Source organism: Bombus fervidus, chromosome 9, assembly GCF_041682495.2.
Source record: "Bombus fervidus isolate BK054 chromosome 9, iyBomFerv1, whole genome shotgun sequence".
Taxonomy (NCBI): domain Eukaryota; kingdom Metazoa; phylum Arthropoda; class Insecta; order Hymenoptera; family Apidae; genus Bombus; species Bombus fervidus.
The window spans coordinates 8388508-8409255 of record NC_091525.1 but is presented as its reverse complement, the minus strand read 5'-3'; the positions used below and the strand labels follow the sequence as shown (position 1 = coordinate 8409255).

General features: G+C 32.7%; 1 protein-coding gene across 9 annotated transcripts in view; it reads right to left on the bottom strand.

Annotated features, from left to right (window-relative positions):
- Window positions 1–20748, bottom strand: part of Rab3-gef (Rab3 GDP-GTP exchange factor) — a 41826-nt gene that overhangs the window by 6304 nt on the left and 14774 nt on the right. For 4 of the 9 annotated variants that reach the window (XM_072011121.1, XM_072011116.2, XM_072011120.2 and 1 more), the window contains 19 exons: window positions 19468–19809; window positions 19039–19107; window positions 18730–18930; window positions 18203–18398; window positions 17958–18047; window positions 17748–17881; window positions 17492–17650; window positions 16235–16426; window positions 16058–16145; window positions 15799–15941; window positions 14689–14829; window positions 12925–13069; window positions 12657–12786; window positions 12349–12565; window positions 11562–11834; window positions 10375–10554; window positions 6650–6658; window positions 1043–1115; window positions 726–772 (listed from right to left, as the gene is read on the bottom strand). In XM_072011121.1, the coding sequence (XP_071867222.1) occupies window positions 726–772; window positions 1043–1115; window positions 6650–6658; window positions 10375–10554; window positions 11562–11834; window positions 12349–12565; window positions 12657–12786; window positions 12925–13069; window positions 14689–14829; window positions 15799–15941; window positions 16058–16145; window positions 16235–16426; window positions 17492–17650; window positions 17748–17881; window positions 17958–18047; window positions 18203–18398; window positions 18730–18930; window positions 19039–19107; window positions 19468–19809 (2829 nt within the window). Of the gene's footprint in view, window positions 1–438; window positions 546–725; window positions 773–1042; window positions 1116–2580; window positions 2707–6649; window positions 6659–8667; window positions 8974–10374; window positions 10555–11561; window positions 11835–12348; window positions 12566–12656; window positions 12787–12924; window positions 13070–14688; window positions 14830–15798; window positions 15942–16057; window positions 16146–16234; window positions 16427–17491; window positions 17651–17747; window positions 17882–17957; window positions 18048–18202; window positions 18399–18729; window positions 18931–19038; window positions 19108–19467; window positions 19810–20748 lie in introns of those variants that run through there. The other 5 variants (XM_072011123.1, XM_072011118.2, XM_072011122.2 and 2 more) reach the window with 5 other exon arrangements.

Below are 20748 nucleotides of genomic sequence, written 5' to 3'. Positions count from 1 at the left end.
TTTATTAGGAATTATTCATTGCATTATTCAATATTTTATTGGGCATGTGTGTTTTATTCTTATCTATTTTGGAATATTTGACAATGGTTGAATGAGTTCGAGGGTTGTGTTCCATCTCTCTGTCTATGAGTATTAAGCAGTATACAATGGTTCATGGAAATATTCGAACACTTGTAGATACTTTTTGTAAATATATGCTTTTTAATCTTTTGCACTTATAACTTATGATTAAGAAACAAGATTTAATATTCTCATGATATCAAAGGAATTTCAGTTGAAGGGTAAATTTTATTTAATAAGATGATATGGGAAAAGCGAACATGAATTTTATGGGCAGCGATTATTATAAGCTTTTGGAAGCGAAAAAAGAACGAAATCTAAAATAAGCAACGGAAAATTACATGTGGAAAACGAAAAATAAAAAAATAGTAACTAAACCTTCATGCATTGTCGTTTTCGGGGTCGGCTTGAACCTCAGACGAGAGTTCAGATAACGTAAAGGCAACGGAGAATATCCTGTGCATGCAGTGGCACAGTTCATTGGCCTGTTACATAGTATACAAAAGAAAATATTTTAAAATATTCAATCATTATGATAAATAATATGATAAGAGATTACTAGATCTACGGGAGATACATATATAGTAACAAGCAATTAAAAAAAATTATTAAAAAAAATTTGTTCAACATAATATAATCTATACATTAGAACTTAATCTACTTACCATTTGAGACTTATATTTACGTTGAATTACTTGTCTAGTTTTAGGATCTGAAAAGTAAAAAATATCAATATTAAAAATTCGAAATTAAAAGGGAATATTAATAAATTTATTAACGAAAAATATAACAAATATACTTTTATATAAGAGTATACGTTAAGAGTAGTAATATACGATCTTTAAAAAATCCTATACTCCTATATATAATCTTTTATATAAAAGTGGTATAAAACTATATTCTTTTTATATAAAACTATTTTGTAAATCTTTTAGAATAATTATTTCCTTTTTTTATATTTTCTTTATAAAAAGTTACTCACTGAATTCTTCCAATACAAAGATCCCATCCTTCTGAGTAAAGCACTTGCGGATATGATCGAGTCTTACAAAAAACTGCAAATAATACGATCATCTTGCATTAGTCGAGATCGGAAACGAAGTAATTTCGCGGTCTACTCTTACATGCACACTTGTGATTGGATCCTCTATGGCTTTATATGCCCCGGACAATATAAAACCGTGTGTGCCAACAACATTTCGGAAAAAAAGGCGTGAAACTCGTTCGAGTAAAATAATGCTCAATTCGATAATGGGATAAAGCTCTGAATCGTCGATTGTCTTGTACTATCATATTGGCTAATATGCATCACAGTGCATCTTTTTAAGCAGGTCTTTTTGGGCAAAGAAATTTCTCTCCAATCTTTATTTTGCATTTTAGTTTTGGGAAAATTTTTGGAGGACACCGCTTCCTTTTATCTTTGACAAAAATGTCTAATTATAGTCTATTCTATTTCTAACAATTTTTCGAAATTATTATACCTTATTTCCCTTCCAAAGAAATTTCCAGTGATTTTTCTTTCTTACTTTGGGAAGAAAATTAAAGGAATTTGATAAATGTATAATAGCATTCTATTTTAATTTCCAAAATTTCCAAAGATATTTTATCCTACTCTTCCAAAAATTTTCATTCTTCTGAACTTTGAATTATACTTTTCTTCTCTTCGTTTCATTTATTTCTTTTTATTCCGTTACAATTTTTAGGAATTTCCAGTTTTCTTTATTGTATCGTATTAACTATGGGATCTACAGAGATATTTCTTCCCCAACGGTACCAAACTTCATTGTTCCATCCATCAACAATGAAACTTGGCACTGTCTTAATCTGAATCTTTCTTTATTCCTTTTATCTCAATTCCGTACATCATTAAACACACATCAAAGAGAAAAGTTTACGGTACAAGTAAACTGTTCAAGTACGCTCTTTTAAAACAATGGTTCTCGTTAGCTCCTTTCTGTCACCGAACTTTTCTCCGAACATAAGTGTCTCGATAAGTCTACTTGTGTGACTGGTTTCAAATAAACCATCTTTGAAACTCATGCACGTTCAGGTATACTCGAATCAAAATTTTTCTATAAAATCGTTCAATTTTTTATTCGTATTTAGATAGAAAGAAATACTATTCTTTTAACTCGTTTTAAATTTCTAGAAAGATTTTCTTTCATATTCGCTCAGCAATAAATTCTCCAAAATAAGACGTCGACAGAGATTTCTTTCACTTACCAAATATTCTAACGAGTACTATACTTTCGATAATGTGTATTCTACGCATTTTAGTTTCTTGAAATTTCCCATAAACTCGTAATGATTCACGATCTATCGATCATTTTAGAAAACACATGTTAATTCAATTACTCATCATTATACGATATCAATTTAAAAGCTTCTCATTCTTTTCAAAAATGTTCTCCTCTTCTTCAAAACGTATTTCTTACGGAACTCTTTCTGATTCGTGTATAACAAAAACGATCGTATCGACTAGCATGCAGGGATTAACTAGCACGATAAAGCTGCACACACCATGCATCATTTTCTCCGCTAATTAAAAGCCAAGTCATCCATTTAGCGGCTCGAGTTCGATAAAGGAAGCGGGCTTGAAAAAGCTGGATAATCGCGAGTATTGGCCGCGGCTGGTCGCATTTCCTACTGCAACAAGGCGCACAAAAGAAGCGAGATTATATTGGGTGAACAGTGAAAAAACGGTTCAAAACTCTGAAGCAGAAATATCACAGAGAGCAGCGTCTAATTAATCGTACAGCGAATTTTTAATATCTTTTGTAAAAAATATTTCTTTTTTTTTTTAAGAAATTCAGCGGCAGGCAGGCAACTCTGGAGATGGCCTAAACTTATCAAAAAATGTATAAATGTTATCGAGATTGCTCGGCGTCGATAAATCTGCTATATATGTGCAATTGGTATTGGTATATCTAAAATGCACGAGATATTGGGATTTGGCCCGGTTGATTCTTCCTTTTTTTTTTTTTTTGTATTTTTGGGTTCTTTTTTTTGTTCAATGATGCACAGTTAGGATGCGATCGATCAATAAATCGATCGGTTAGAGTGATCGCGAGTGATGGTGTTTAGAGGGGTAGTTTTATTGTGTCTGAGATCCACAGGATCGAAACATCGTGTACAGCGGTAGCATGCTGTAGAACAGTGCTTTCCAAACTTATTATATTGTTATATAATCTCCGGTATGAGCGTCGACTAACGTCAATAATAAATACATATACGCAATCACTCATACTCGCGGCGGTTATGTACAATGTATTAATACAAAATATATACTATACAATGAACAAACGTTATATTGCAGAACCTAATTTTCGAAAATTCTATAATTCAATAGAAAATAGAGAAAACGGAACATCTGTCATGTTTGACTATGCTAATAACTTCGAATTTTTATTATAATCCCGTTTTAATGATCTCTGTATTTTTATTGTATTCTAAAAATATTATTTATTGTACTTTGTGGCAAAGAGTTTATTATATTCGGAAGGATATTAAAGAAGTCTGTAGGTTACAAGAAACTAATAAAATAAGCTTTGCTTACAAAGTTGAATATTCTGTATTTTATCTCTGTTAATTTAAAATATTTTTGAAAAATTGTTGAGTAGATTAACACATCTGCAAAGACCTGCAGATTAATGAAAAAGCTTTACTCGTTTTGATTTTTTGTTTATATTGAGTGTTAAGAAATTGAGAAATAAATTGATTACTAGTGTTATCAAAGTTTAAAGAACACTGTTATAGATATATGTGTGTAATGATGTATGTATGTGTATGGAGGTCGAAGAAGGTGTTGTGTCGGGCTATTTTCGAGTTGCTTTTCTCACGAATTGTGATAATTTCATTCATCAAATCAGACATCACTATATAGCACGATACCATTGCTCTACTACATAACTGGCAACGTGAGAGTGGTTTTAATAGATGGTTCTGCAAAAGCGGGCGACTTTTTTCTATCGTACATATATCGAGAACTACTCATTCATGCAGTGCATTCAAATTTCCCTAGAGACGTACATAAACATTCATCTCTATTATTCGTCCCTAACGAAAAGTAGCCTTTCGATTAAAAAAGAAAACAAACGATGATACGTAATTTCAACGATAACTGTCCTGTTGATAATGTTTTATATTATTCCCTTTCTTTCTTTTCTCTGTTAATAGTTGTGTCTGTCACCCGGTTTTGCGCGAAAATTAAAAAATCCATAAGAAATCAATTTTTTGGCGCTACGAGTATTACTACATGATTTTGTTACTATAATAGTTCAACATATACTTCTACGGCCGTACTCCGAAATCTTTTTATTACTTGTTTAGAATGTGTTTTGATAGGTGGGTACGAAATGAATTTTTGAAATCGAGTTGCGATTTTTCACTTTCAATTATGATTTCTAATGATTATTTTATAATTAATGATTTACTTCTGATACTTTACTGATTCTTTGCTTTGTTATTTACTACACATCCTATTTATTTATTTATTTTGTGAATTATATAATTTGAATATTGGTCTACATAATATTTGCAAATATAAATATTTACTGCTGTCAGTCATAGTTATCGGTGCAATAACTCAAATGTAATAAACTAAAAATACTTCTCCAAATATCTGGAACAGTTTAAAGTGCAATAAGTTCCTCATTCATTATCAGTTTCTTCGGAGGCGTGAAAAATATCATATCGATTTTAATTTATGAGGATTAAATAAATAAATTAATAAATTAAGGAAATACGCATATCCGTATAGAAGATAGATAATGCTTAATTACCACGAATTGACCTTGAGGTTGACGCAACACGATTTCAAAAGCACTTCGCAGATCCCCTTCTCAGAACCTAATTATCATTATTATGCTCCAACTACGCGTTTATTGAATTAATATACCGCGTCGATCGTTTCTCTCTTCTTCTTCTGATTTATCTTCGCCAATTCCAGTAACAAGGTCCTCTTACACAATGATTTACTAATTAAGAGTATTAGTGGATTGATAAATGGCTAGTCTTATTAGATATTGGAGTTTTGTCGTACAAGCAGATTCTTTTCAATTTTATAACTTTATGATCTTGCAATTTTCCAATTTATTTGTAATTTATAAAATTTCGTTTTGGAATTGTATTTGTTTTATCACTAAACTTCTTACTGTTCTGTAAGAGAATTTATTAATAATGTTAATTTGTATAATTTCACTACTAATAATTAGTTAAATTGTGTGAAATGTACCAGAAATCGTATAAATTCGTCCCTCTTGTCTATATTTCGGTAAATTTCGATATACACGATGTACCACAATTTATGGTAAAAGTGGGATACTGAATATTCTATGATTCAATTTTAATCAAAATTGCAGAATAACATTTTATCATACGAATCTTCCGAAAAATATTACTGTGAAAATCAATGGAGACATTTCACATAATTGCTTTGTTGCTAAAAATTATTAGTATCATGTCCATTTCTCTCATTCGAGACAATAATATCACACTATATACAAAAACTATTATAACTGTTGTATACAAAAAAAGATATGCAATTAACAATGTATATTGCCAAATTAATTTTGAATATAATTTTTCTTAGAAAAAGTGAAGCTTTATAATAAAAATTTATTTTATCATTTAGATCTATTTTGAATCATAGTAACGTCGGTACCACATTTGTACCATAATTTTCAATTCATTCTGAATGCATTTACATGAATGCAAAACATAATGGCGCATAGAGAACAAATACTGGATGGCGTCAATATACGGAGTGTCCCATGACATATGGGACAAGACGTAGAAGGCTATATGGTGAAAAATAATATACATAATATGTATGTATATATATAGTTGCATTGAGTGCACCAAACATTGCTCTACAGGTTGCACTAAACACTACTCACAAATAATATTCTCATCTAAGGACAATTTAGTTGGACTCAAATATTGAAATGCAGCAGACACTGTTCTGCATAATTCTGTATATTATATACATTTATATAGATATATAAATTATGAAAGTTATATAAATATATAAACACATATCGTATACATATGTATGCTTTATAGATAATATATATCATATAGGGAACATATAAATATATACGTATGTATATATATGTACTTTCTATGTGTAATATATATACATACATAGATGTGTGTATGTCACAGCTAACACCGATCGATGGTAGGAAAACAGTAAGGTAGACAGAGCAAATCAGTTAAATTTAAATGCACTGGTTAAGAGTGTAGTAGTAGTAATAGTAGTAGTAGTAGTATAGTAAGTAGTAGTAGTGGTAGTAGTAGTAACAGTAGTAGTACTAGTAATAGTACTAGTAGTAGTACTAGTAGTAGTAGTAATAGTAGTAGTAGTAGTAGTAGTAGTAGTAGTAGTAGTAGTAGTAGTAGTAGTAGTAGTAGTAGTAGTAGGTAGGTAGGTAGTAGTAAGTAGTAGATAATAGTATATATGGTTAATAATAATAATACGGCTAAAAGTAATGGTGAGATAAAGAAGCATTTCCGGAACACGGCCAACACTGATTATAATTAATATACTGAGTTCATATAACAAACAGTGATTTAATTTGATTAGTACCTCGAAATCCTGTGTATGCCCAGCCCAGGGGCAATGTCGACGGACAGGACAAGAAAACAGAAAACAGAAAAACAGAAAATTAAATTTCTGCCAACAATCAATTAATTATAATAGAGTCCACTCAATTAGAATATTAAAAAAGTTGATTATTATCTCAGGGCTCAGTTGTATACGATGATAATACAGCTATGAGATTATTACCTAATACGTCATGGCCAATTTTCAATAAATCAGCGGTGATTGTTCATTGTTCAAGGACCATCTCAAAAGTTCCCCAAGCTGAGGAAAGTCTATCGATGATCATTCACGTATTTCATGTATACTAATTTCCGAAATATCATTATCGAGATGTGATCATTGACGAACGTTTCATCATACTTGTGTTACACTTTCCTCCTTTGCAATTAAATTCTTTTGATATGTCGTAAACAATCATTATAATTATCTTTTTCCTTGTTATAATTGATTATCCATTAACTCTTTGTTGCTTTTATTTAGTAATTTATTCATTCTTCTTTTTCCTTTCTCTTTCATTGCGAATAGACTTTCCTCACGTATGACCACGACAAATAATGATAGAAACAGAAACAAATTGTTAGACTTAATAGAGAAAAATATAATGGCATCCAACATTCAATACAAATTATGATAGATGTATATATATATAAGAATAGTATATATATATATATAATCAAAGACAAGTTTCTGTAGATTTTTTAACCCTTATCACCTATATGAATGTATATGTATGATAAATGTATATATAATATGATTATAATACAGATAAAAGAGAGACTGCAGCTGCACATCGAGCTCCATGCAAGAAAACACTGATTAACGCTTGAACGAAAATATTACCCAACAAAATGACCGATAATTTATATATACGTGTAAATATGTTGTATATATATGTATATGAAATACATATATATATATATATCAAAGTACCCCTGTCAGTATGTAAAATACAATTACCACATAATAAATGTTAAATACCCAAGTGTATATATAAATATATATAGAAATAAACAGATATAATGTATAATAAATATTAATATAATATTCAGTGAGATAGGTAGAATATCACGATAACCAGAGTGTCAGGGGCTGCTCGTCCTGTGTGAAGAATTATTTTCTTTTTTTTTACGATTTTCTTTTTTAATAGCGTGTATGAGTATGTGATCGTATGAATATGTGATTAATTATTAGGTTTTTGTTATTTTTAACCCTTTGTACTCCACTGGTGTTGATATAGCGATATTCATAATGGGAACGTTGGTTCTTAAATTACTCTTACCGATAAAATATGGAGAAGGGAAGAGATATTATATTTCATTTCGAAATTTATGGTTTCGGATAATTTTACTGTCAAAATTTGAAGTTTGCTATGTTTTATGATTATATTAGGCAAAATTTCGGAGTGCAAAGGGTCAACGCATTGCCGACCACGTGAATTATGTTTGACTATAATATAGTCATTATATGATGGTTATCACGTGATACCATCTTCGAATTTACATGTTAACAATTGTAAGATTCATAACAAAGACAGCTCTTGTCAAATCTTTCGATTTTTTAAATGATCTACCATTGTAGTCATTAGAAATGGGATTCAATAAATGATGGAGCCAATACTATAAAATATGATCTAATATAAATCAAATACAGATCTAACAGAAGTAATACATGTACTTAATGATTATGATTTGTTATAGAGTGAAAAATGATCTTTTAATCTATCAAAACAATCTTTGTCAAAATTATATTTCATCAGAATAGCCTTTATGTCTTCGTTTTATATCTTTAAAAGATTTATGCCAAGAATATTGATATTTCTAATATTCCATTGTTTGTTCTTTCAATCTGTCTTTTCAATAATTCATAATTTAGTTGAAGATGTAGTTATTTTGCGATACCTAGAGTAATACTATAATTTCGTATAAATATCATGTTTAAAATAATTGAGACCTATTGAACCGATGAAAAACAATGAAAAATTAAATTCTATCGAGCCAATAAAAAGTCAAAGTTCCTAATATATCTTCTTGCTGATCTGGAGAAATATAAATGTTGACAAGATTACCTTTTTTCATGAATCCTACCAGTTCGACTAGGTTAACTTTATTATTTATTATGTCGTTAAACGAAATGAGAGATTTCCCTGATTGGTCGGCAATGTGTCAATAATATCTGGATTAATTGAACTAAATCAACATCTTGATCTTCCCTCTGCTCTTCCATCATCGCATCGGTCCCATTCTTCCCCCTCGTGTGCATGTGTCTCGTATGTGTGACATTTGTCTCGTGTTTCGAACTATAGCAGCCTGAAAAAAGATTCTAATTTCCCCTTTCATATAATTACATATTACAATACAATGTAAGTATTATTCTCGTTCCTGCGACGAGGAAGGATTCGTGAGAGAAAAAGTTTCTGAATCGAAAGAGAGATTTCTCTTTAGGCGGTCAGAGCTTCGTGTGATCCTATTTTGATCGTCGTACACCTCACAAACTCATACATAAGAGTCGGTAAAGATATAATAATACGTACAGATACAAAATTAAGCAGATCGTGGTGGCTAGCAATGGGAGATAATATTGAGTGGTCCTTGCATCAATGCAATAAAACGGAAGAAAGGAACGAAAAAGTAATACACAGAGAGAAGATTCAATAATATCGGAAGAGTATAAAGAATAAAAGGGGGTTGAGAGGTGGTTCTGGGATGGAGCTTCTGTGGGTTGCTCCCCTAACATTCGCCTCGATTCAATTCTTTCATTTTCTAAAGGAACTAATCTCTTTGACTACCAATTCCTTTTCGACATTAATTGAAAAGCTTTTTGAAAAAAGGGCCTGTAATATAATACATAAATGACGATTTTATTTTTAGATAAGACATAAATTTCATGTTGTAAAATTGTTTGAAATGTTCGAATATTAATACAAGTTATTGTAGGTGGGTTTTAATCTTTGCAAATTTAAATATGATATGAAATTTATTTTTAACGAAAACAAAGTTATTCGTAAGAATATGAGAGATTCTCTAGATAGAAAGATTATTTCATTGAAGAAATCGTTAGTCCAAAGGACGAGGTAATTTTTCTGGATGATACGTTAAGAAATCTTATAATCAATATATTGATTGAAACACGTTAAAAACATTATCAAAAATTCGAACTAGATCCACTATTTTACCTTACGAACCCGGATTTTTCTAGAAAGCTCCCCAATTCTACCTTCGTTCAATAGAACGAAATTTCTCTTTTACTAATTCTACAAAATTGAATCGAGGCAATTTAACAAACGAACCCCCGTAACAAATTCTCAGACTGCATATGTATTTTTCGGTCGCTGAAATAAATACATGATTATACTTTGTGTTGGAACATATTATAGTCGAGACAGTAACATCGCCAAAAAAAGACATGACATCGTATATAGTCAAAAAACAGTAGTGGATATAAGTAAAAAAGTTCGCTATAGATAATAAAGGGACGGATATAATATAGTAGTATAATATACCCAATAGAATGATGGAAAACTTTGGATGCGTTTTCAACATTACATGAACAGTTGGACAATGTATAAAGAAAAGATAGATAGATAGAGATAGAGATAGGAAAACAGGACTTTGCAACAACCGGTTAAAAGTTCGAAGATTCCATTCTTCTTGCAGTTTCGTTTCGAAACGAATGAACGCTTGGTGCACGCTTTTGGGTGCGAATCATACCTTGCTATTCGCGAAGAGGAGACCCACGCCCTCCATGCAAACCTGAAGAAGCCCACCCTCGCCGGTGCGCATGTCCTGAACTGGAAACTCGCCGCCGAGTTCGATACCCACGTTCGCCCCACGGCCGCGGGCTGCTGCCTTTTCCATTGCATCCTTTATGCAGTAGTACAGGTCCTTGCACTAAAAATTGATTGTTTCATTAATTTATTTACCTATAACTCAATTTTTTGACTTTCTTTTGCATATTTAGCGAATTTTTCTGAAACATTTTGTTTTCTCAGTGATTAAAAGTTAGATACAGAGAGGAAAAAATAATTTTCTTTTATTATTTTTCTTTATTATTACTGTTATGAATATTTACCATACCATGGATTTAATTAATTGAGTCTTTAGTTTCATAATGTAATCGAAAGGTGTATGAGACAAACCATTTCGAATTTTTGAATGTACTAATATATCTAATATATGTAATATATCTTCTGAATATACTACTTATATCATAACAATAAATGGATTTGTAAAGCTTAATTACATATACATCCCAGTTAATAATCAGGCGTGTACACATCCATAATATAATTTCCAAGCTTCTGCGACAATAAAGTGACCATAAAAGATGATTAAGATCGTTATTTGAGTAGTTATCTCCTCTGGTATCTGTGATACCAAAAAGTATCCTAATATTTATGAACGGAAATGCATGAACAATATGAATCGCTTGTTAGTTACATGAGTGGCCGCACGTTAAATCCATTACACGCTTTATTTTGTTGTTCATTGGAGACAAATGGGGACTATAAAGGTCATCGTTAACAAAAGAGACATATAACAAAGTATTAAACTATTAAAGGGTCATCGATTTAGAAGGAATTAGCTATGGATCAATTAGAAAATGAGTTTGATCACTTATTTAACCCGATTCACTCAATCCTCAATTTGTAGGAAGCATTATAAATAATTTAATTATAGAATAATGATATTAATATATATAGGAATAAAATATTTATATTTATATATAGAATCAAAATTTTCTATTATATAGCAATATAAGAATATTTATTTCTACATAGTAAAAATGTTTGATCCTACGAATTTTATTTTATTTTTAAATTATTGTATGTTTATTCTGTAAATTAAAAAATGAATTGAAATTTTTCATAGAATTTGTAACATTGTGCACTGCGTACCTTTTTAGTATAATACTTATGCAGCTGAGTTTGCCCGCCATTTCGCCGCCAAAGGCACAATACTTTGTTCTTCGGACTGTAAGTCATATTCACCAAACGCTCGTACCACCATCGCTCCACGATCACGCCGTTCACAGATCTCAGGACAAGGCCATCGTGGCGTACCTCGAGAAATCGTAGATCACCTTCTGCATCGACTCCAGCGTGCACGGTGAAAGATTGACGATGCATTTGTCTGGATGTCAGAGGCTTCAAATCTATATCGTTCCCATACTGAAACGTGAAACATTTAGAATTTTCTTACGCTCCGGGAAATTTATAAAATTCGTTGACATTGTACATTTTTCGAATTCTTCGATATAAGGATTTAATTTTGCAGAATTTTATTTAAAGCTTTGTAGGACTCTTCGATATTGTTAGAATTTGATCTAAAACTCTTTCAAGTTCTTTACTACCGTAAGAGATTTTGTTGAGCTGTTTCAAGATTTTAATGATTTTTTCGAATATTTCAGTACCATAGAAAAATTTTAGAATTTTTCAGTATTCCAAGAAGTCCTCGAATTTGTTTATTACTTTAAGACAATTCTTTTTCTTCTTCCAGTGATTTAAAAAGTTTCCAGCGTTCTGCAATACTTCAAAAAATCCTTAGAACATTCTAATATCCTATGAAATCTTCGACATTTTTTCCATCGTTCTAAGGAATATTTCAAATTCTTTGGTATTCTAGAGAATTTTTACAATTTCTAATAATTTACTGTACAACTAGGAAAATGGATATTCTACTTACGAGATTGTGTATTTGGTCGAGAAGTTGATTGAGCTCCTGACTGTAGATCAGACCAATATGACTCTTTCCCAATAGCCTCCTTACTTTCCGTTTCACCTCCTCCTTATCCACGTTCAGCATCACTAAAATCGCCGTCAAATTGTGCAACAGAGTGCACAGCAGTCTATCTTCGTCATGCTCCAGTCGTTTCTTTTCGCTCTCGCTCAAATTCTTATACCTGAATGTGGATCCAAAACGAAACGTTTATATTTTGCTCAAAAACGTTCCATCCGAAATCTTTATCTATAATTTTTCTTGCAGAAGCTAACCTTTCCATCATTTCTCTAGGACCTTGATCCATGCCGATCATGTCTCTTTCTTGAGACACTGCGTCCAAAAAGGCATCCTCCCAAAATTGCATCTGGTCCCAAAGCGACGACCTTTCTTTCCCCAGTAAACCTGTATAATCAATTTTATTTAAGAAAATACAGGAAACAATATTGATAGATTGGGAGTAGACTTTGTAAGAAGAGATATCTAAATAGAGATTCATATTTACCTATTTATTTAATACTGAAAGGTTTAGTGATACTGTACCTTCGAATAAATAAGTTCTTGCAGCTTCTGGACTAGGAGCAGCCGTGGTTGGTACCAAGCTTCCTCCATGGTACCGGAAACCGGTGCTCAAGGAAGACTTGCTCGACCAAACACTTCCCGTTCGTTGCTTCGGTTGTCTTGAAAACTGAAATCATGATGTAATGTAAGAATTTTTAAACGGTTTCTTCAAAGCTTATTTTTCGTTGTCTGTCAAATCGATCAAGGCTGTCGACCTTTGTCTAAAGTTTTCTTAAATAGGTAAGCTTGATTATTCTTATCTACGATTAAAGGGAAACTTTAAAGGATCATACTATAGAAAACTACGCGAATTTTAATATTTCAGTGCAGTGACACTACTGTAACAAGGAGTATTTTCAAGCGATGAAATGTTACACATGTTAATCTTGTATTTTACTTAAATCGCCGCTTAATTTGACGCACAACGAATTAGACATTCTTTAAGAATTGTTTGTAGGAAAACTGTAAAAGATAATTCTGAGATTTTTTGTATATTCAATAAGATATTTTTATACTGCAAGACAATTTTTTTCAGGTACATACAAAGCGTATAAATAAAGAAAAATAGAGCTATGCGAAAGCAATACGTTTCTGCTATTCACACAACTCAATTTCTTAACATCCTTCGTCTATGTATAAAGCATATATACATAACCAATTCTCTTTAGTAGGAAAGGTAATTAATTTGGAGTATTAATTTAATAGAAAGAGTAGAAAGTAGTAGAATATTTCTCCGCCAAAAAATTTTCAAAGAATGCCTAATTTTCATCAAACACAACTTTCTTAACTATAGAAAGCTAATCGTGTGTTTCATCGTGTACTAACAGCAATTACAAAAGCTTCATCTTTTCATTAGTGCAAACGCTAATCTAGTGATCGTAGATGCAGAACATGCTGTTCACTACCGTTCTCTTTAACTAATCTTAATTTTATCTTCTTTTCAAATGATCCATTGTAATTCAATGTCTCGCAAACTTTGACAAAATGCAAGTATTGCACAAGCTCTGCGTTCTTTTTCCATCGACTCTCAACTAGAATTATGTACGAACTCTATGTACTAAACTATAAAACTTTCTTAGCTACATATTTTACATACAGAGTGTGACACAAATTAATTGCCACGATGTTTGAACTCGTTCGGATAATTTAGCAAAGAAATATTTCAAACCAAAGTTCATTGATATTAAATGAAAAATTTTATGGGTACACAAGAAAGAGTATCTTTGATTCATAAAAAGAAACCAAAGTTATGTTACGTTGATCTTTGTTTTATCTAAGAATATTTGTTTCGTCTAGACAACATTCTTCTGGAGAGAAGATCATTGAGAATAAGCATTTCTCAAAAATTAATTATTAATTTTTTGAAACGAACTAAACGTTTCTTTAAAGTAACGAACAACACAAAAATTTGGCCAATTAATAATTTAATGTAATGAAGGCTGTGAATAAAGAGAAAGTGAGATTTTAGTCACAGCGTTCCATCGTATTTAGATTAAAATCAATAAATTTTCATTTGAAGTACTCTTTTTATTATACTATCAAAACTGGCTCAAATATTATCGTGGTGATTAATTGATGCCACACCTTGTATGTATACTACATGTAATATAGAGGCTTGTTGTTGCATAAGTTCATAGGTCGTTCATCTGGATAAACCTGGTTCGGTTTTGCTAACAACTATTTTAAAATATTCTATGTTAATTAGCACATAAAAAAAAAGGAAAGACTCATTAGTGATCAATTTACATTGCCTTGTTCGACCTCGCTATCAGAGACAGTGCTTCGGAAAGAAGCCTGGTGCGCTTGCCGAAAAGCAGGATTAGTGATTATGCTACCTCCATCTGTGGATAAAGCTTCGCTGCTTCCTGTTCCACCTCCCCGCCCACTCTAAAAACACATGACGCCTCTATATAGCACATTTACTACTTGCAACTTTGTTTTTTTTTTCTTTCTCTTATCTTACTTTTTGTTTTGTTTATTATTAACAATTGCAAATCAATTTAAAAGATTTACGGACTTTTCAATCTCGCGAGAACCCCGAATATTAAATTTGTATATTAACTGTTGGAGGATAAATATAGTATTTTATTATTGTTTATGCGATATGTTAGGTGTATAAAGAATTTTCATAAGTTTTATTTGGTCTGATATTCATGTATTATAGTTCTGAATTATTTCCCGTAGTGCACTGTGTTCCTCTAAGCTCGTGGATTAGTATTACTGATCACTATTCTTGGGCAATACTTATCGTTTGACAATATTAAGTATAACAATCTTTCATGCAATTTAGTGTACCTGTGTATTTAACGGAAACAACACCCATTTGTCCATCGTAGGGAGATAATACATAGGAATTTTTAATTTCAACAACTGTTTTATCGCTGTTTAATCCTACAGAGCCTTTCGTTCACCTACGCTTTCAAATGTTCAATAATTTTGTGTCCTATGTCGTTTCTTATATGTATGGATTCTTTAAAACCATCAATGCGTTTAACTTATAAGTAACTTCAATACATTTGATTGATCTACAGTCTTCTAAAATTCTTAATCAGGAGAAGAGATATCATAGAAAGTAGAAACTTTTTCCGTGAAATCAAATATCTTCTTTGTACACCTCTCTACATGGCTTGCAATAAAAAAGAAGAACAAATATATAAAAAATTTAGAATATAAAATATCATACATGAAAGCGTACGAGGGAAACGAAACATTCTGTAAGAACAGTTTTGGTAAGCTTTATAGTTGTCGGGCTGTACACGTGAAATGTAGACAGAAAGTGAGACCATGGAGAGAAAAACACCTTTGCTACCTTCGTATGCCACGAGGTAACGTTCTGACGGAACTCGTTGCTTTTACCTCAGAGTCGAAGGACGTTAGCCTGCTGAGGAACTTTCCTTTTTTCGTGAACATATCGAGGAACATGTCCGTCGTCGATTGGCCCCCTTCGTTAGCCGGTGGTGCGTGGCCGTGTGACATATCCAAATGAAGTTGAGGCGTATCTTCAATCAAAGGACATTTATATTGTTAGAATCAACTCAGATTTGGAATATTAATAAACTGTAATTTATAATGTAACAAAAGATCCTTAATAACAATTTATCGTGTTCTATTTTACCTGACTTATGAGGTGCGCCCGAAAATTCGGGCTGTGTGGGAGACTGTGGGGACTTCAAATTTTCCCTGCTGCCAAATGGGCTAGATGCCTGGAGGAGTCGTAAAGAATTAGAAAGAATTGAATTATAACATTGATAACATGAAACGAGGTAGATAATTTATAACGAGTGTTACATACTTGAGACATTAGTGAACTATCGAAACCACCCTCCGAAAGATCCTTACTCCAATAATGAGTGTGTGCAATCTCCAATAGCTGGAAGACTGACGCCATTCCACCCAAACCGAAGTTATTATAAGTGTGTCCAAGACCGTGAGCCACTGCTTGAAGGCACTTTAGCATTCCCTTGTAAACTGGTTTCGAGATACACTGTTGATAAAAAGCGGAACAAAGAGAAGTTCATGAATGTTGAAATTTACATTATGACCATATATATATGTGGGACTTTCGTTAAGACTTGAGTTAGGGGCGTGTAATGAATCTTCACCGGGATTATTCATCGTTGTCACACAATCGAAGTAGCGTTTATTAACACAAGTATGGATGTTACAAGATGGGTAAGTGGCCGCGGTAACTAGACACTAATGACAATGACCTTAGGTTCGATATGACGAATCCGCGGTCAACGGGATAACAGATATACTTTGCTCCAAAGTCTAAGTCGGACTCGACTTACTTCTCGCGATACAAGGATTACTTGACTAACTCTTTATAGAAACGTGGATTATTCACCGATCGTACAGACACTAGATAACTGACTAATGAGACTGCAAGAAAGGGAATGACTTTCCGTCACGATGACGCTGCAGAGGAAAACTATGATGGGGTGTGCCTAAGGGCACGAAATCATCGGATTCGTCGAGGAGAGCCTCCGCTCGGAGGGTGAGGGAAATGGACGTTGCTGTTAATTGGTTAATTTCTATGTTGGTGGTTAGAAAAGGATGCTAGCCGCCCTTGAGAGAGAGTTCCTAGTGGGAAGCGTCGTACGTGAGGAAAGCAGATCTCCCGTATCTTCCCGCAATAGGTGACAGAATAAAGACTGTTTGTCAATTTGAAGGACTTTAGTTAACTAAATCCTAAGATTTATAACGGGTCCTCAGGATAGCTGAACATATACTGTGAAAGATACATCGACATCTGGCGATCATCTTGCCCGAAGAATGGGGTCGGTACGGCTAATTTTTTAAAGGAGAGCTATGCAATTCTATACCTCTGTTAGGCGAAACGTTCATCCCGTGACCGCAGCTACGTTCGGCGACTAGTTGTCGCCTCGAGCCTAAGCTCATTATCTCAAGTCGCGAACAATTGTGTTTGGGTTATTTCATAAAGGCTACAGTATTGGGGGTTTTCCAAGTAATTCCAACGGGGGAGGGGGGCGGTGTCCTTTCATCTCCGACATATACATCATGAAGGTTTTGTATAAATTACACTCACCACATCGTCGATATGGTCGTCAGGACTAATCTTCTTATTGAGACCTTTATTCAGCTTCGTCACCACCAAATCTCGATAGCTCTCATCCTCCATTAGTTTCTTCAACCTATTCAATTTTAGCCAACCAACTCCTTCGCCGGCTATCACCTGATTCACCACCTGGTATAAATTCATAAAATATCTCTCTTATAATTGAATCCTAATTCTAATTCTGCGTAATATAGCAAAATAAATATTAATAAATGAAAGAACTTACATCCGTCAGGAAAGCTTGATTGTCACTATTTGTACTAGACCTCTCTGCATTCTGCATCCTCTGAATATCTTCCTGATTAGCTTTATTCGTCGAGTGTTTTATCAATGACGAACGTTCGACCAATCCTGTTTTACCTAAATAAGACGAAACAATTTAAAGAGTCAGAAATTAATGTTCAATTAGTCGAGATTGAATAAGGATAACAAATACTTTTAGGGAAAGGTCCGAGCAATGGTGTCTTCTTATCCGCCTTTTGGGACTGAGGGAAGCCGGTATTTCGACTAGAACTACTTTTACTACCTACAAGTGTAAAAAGAGAAATACACAAAATGAATTCAAAAGATTTATTTTATATATTTTTTATCTTTTGTATATCTTCTTGTATTGTATTTATATTGTATAAATAATTAATTGTATAATAATTGTATAAATAACAAAGAAGAGATGAAACGTACCAAACAGATCGCTAAACATGTTGCTCGTTTGCGTAGCGATGCCATTTAAATCACTACTAATATTGCTGAAAAAATCACGTCCGATTTCCCGGCGTCCTCCGCGGTTATCCGAAGCGACCAATTGCGTGCTATTCGAATCTCTTCGTTGCAACATTCCCGGAGGCGATGGGGGTGAATGCTGCGTATCACCAAGGCCCTAAATAATTTCATTTCGTAAAATTTCGTTTTTAGAATTTTGATTTTGAAACACAGTTCTTTCACTTGAAATTAAACCGTTCAGTTCCATTTAAAAGAAACTTTCTATTTTCAATATTCTTATTTAGCGTATTTTCTCCGTATCAATAAACTTTTAAAGTTTGTTTCAAGTATTTGCGCTATTGTTATAAGATTTATTGGGAATTTCTTTGGAACTTTGAAGTGTCTTTAAAGTTCCATTAGAAACTTTTTGAAAGAGAAATGCTGATTAATCCAAGATTTCCAAATTTAAAGAAATGCAGAAATGTATCATTAATAATAATGTGGCGTACCTTGAGTAAACCTTTCTTCGCAGCAACCTCTTTGGCACTTTTCGTCAAGTCTCCAAAAGTGCTCTTGCTTACGTACGTTAAATCATCGAATGTATTTTTGCTGACTCCAGCCGCGGTTTTGCTAGCTTCCAAAGCGCTCTTCGAAGCTTCTTGAACAGATTTCGTCGCTTCCCCCATAGCTTTCTTCGTCTGTTGTGTCAACTGTTTAATATTTAAACGAAAAATTAAATATTTTCTACTTAATTTAAGTATTATAATTATATCGCTTAATTTAGATATTATAATTAATGTTTTGAGATAAAGACTCACTTGTTCCAATGGCGCGAAGAGACTATCTTCCCCGGCCTCTGTAATCTTCTCCTTCGCCTGATGTTTCAACTGTAAAACAAAAAGAAAGAAGCTAAAATTGTATATAGAAAAAAATTATTGAAAGTTTTCAAGGAAAATAAACTATAAGGAAATTGTACTGTAATTCATATCAAAAATATTTGGGGCTGGTATGATTATTATCAGAAGAATCTTAAATTATCGATAAAAGGTATAGCCAATGATGAGATCAGCAATAATAATCTGAAAAGCCCTAAGTTTTCCGTATAAATCATTAACCATTCTGTTACGATTTTAAACCATCATGGACATTTAAAAAGCATTAAACGTGATCGTTCTTCAGTCCAATTCCATAACATCTAAAATTCTATGATTTTCGAATATTCACAATATTTAAAATCACAAAGATACCTTATCCATCTGAGCAAGAATTCCATCCTGGCTGCTCTGTCTCTTAGTTTCACGGACCAAATCCTTCGCCTGGCTCGCTATTTGTTCTAATAACGATCCTTGAGAACCTTGTCTTAACACACCATTTCCAGTCACACTGGAAGCTTGTCTTGGTAAACCTTCGGCCTGCTTCTGTCCACTAGTACTCACAGATAATTGTCGAGAAACCGTTGACGATTCACTTTCATTGCTACTATTACTACTCGTCTGTCGAGAGAATGGTCCTGCTCCAAAGCTCGACGTCCTTGCTAAAACGTTGCCCACACTTGGGTGACGCTGCAGGCTTGCCGCACTTGGTTGAATCTTTGAAATAACACAAATAATGGATAAGCTATTTTGAGAATTTATCGAATATTTTTGAAGAAGACGCTTGTTCTTGGAGAAAAATCCTTTTGGGAAGAAAGACCGGGCAGTTTTCAACTTTACATACACATACATTTAAACATCAGAAAATGAAATAGAGGAAGAATTCCTTCTTTAATTTAAGAGAGAATTTCCCTAATTGTAAATTTGTTAAGTTTTTGATTCAATTGTTAGATATGATAATCGTTAATTTTTTGAAAATTTGTATCGATAGAATATTATGTAAGTTCTACCCTTTGCCGTATAATATCGAATTTATATATATTTATGTAATATCGAATAATATTGAAAGACAGATAAAGATTGTTACGTAAAAAGGTTTCGATTCAATAGACAAGAGATGAAATATTTAAGAGAGGAAAGTAAACTTAAATACACAGAGTAACGTAAGCGAAGGAAAAGGCGATACTACATACGTATGTAAATGAAGAATGAAGTTTAAAACAGGAAATAAAATATTTTTATGATATTACATATTAGAATACCTATTTCATAGTCATAGTATGGAATGTTAAAAGCAACATGTATCGCTGTAAAATTTAAAAAGACGTTCTTTATCGACGTCTGAGATATTGATCAATCCTTCGACGGTGGAGGCTGGGTCAATTCTAACAAATGCACATGTTTTACGTTCCTTACTTTCTATACTATACACCGACGTGTCATTATTCTATGAAACTACGCGAACAATTTTATCATTATATGGAGATAGAAATTCTTCTCGTTTGACGTGACAATAATCAAGTCTTTGCCAGGCGAGAGTTAAATAGAGAAAGCAGTCAGTCGTCTTTAAAATTTCCTAGAAAACAGGCGTGTGGAGACGATTATTCTTACAATATTCTCTGTTGTATACACATAATTGGATAGTGGTATTCTGAA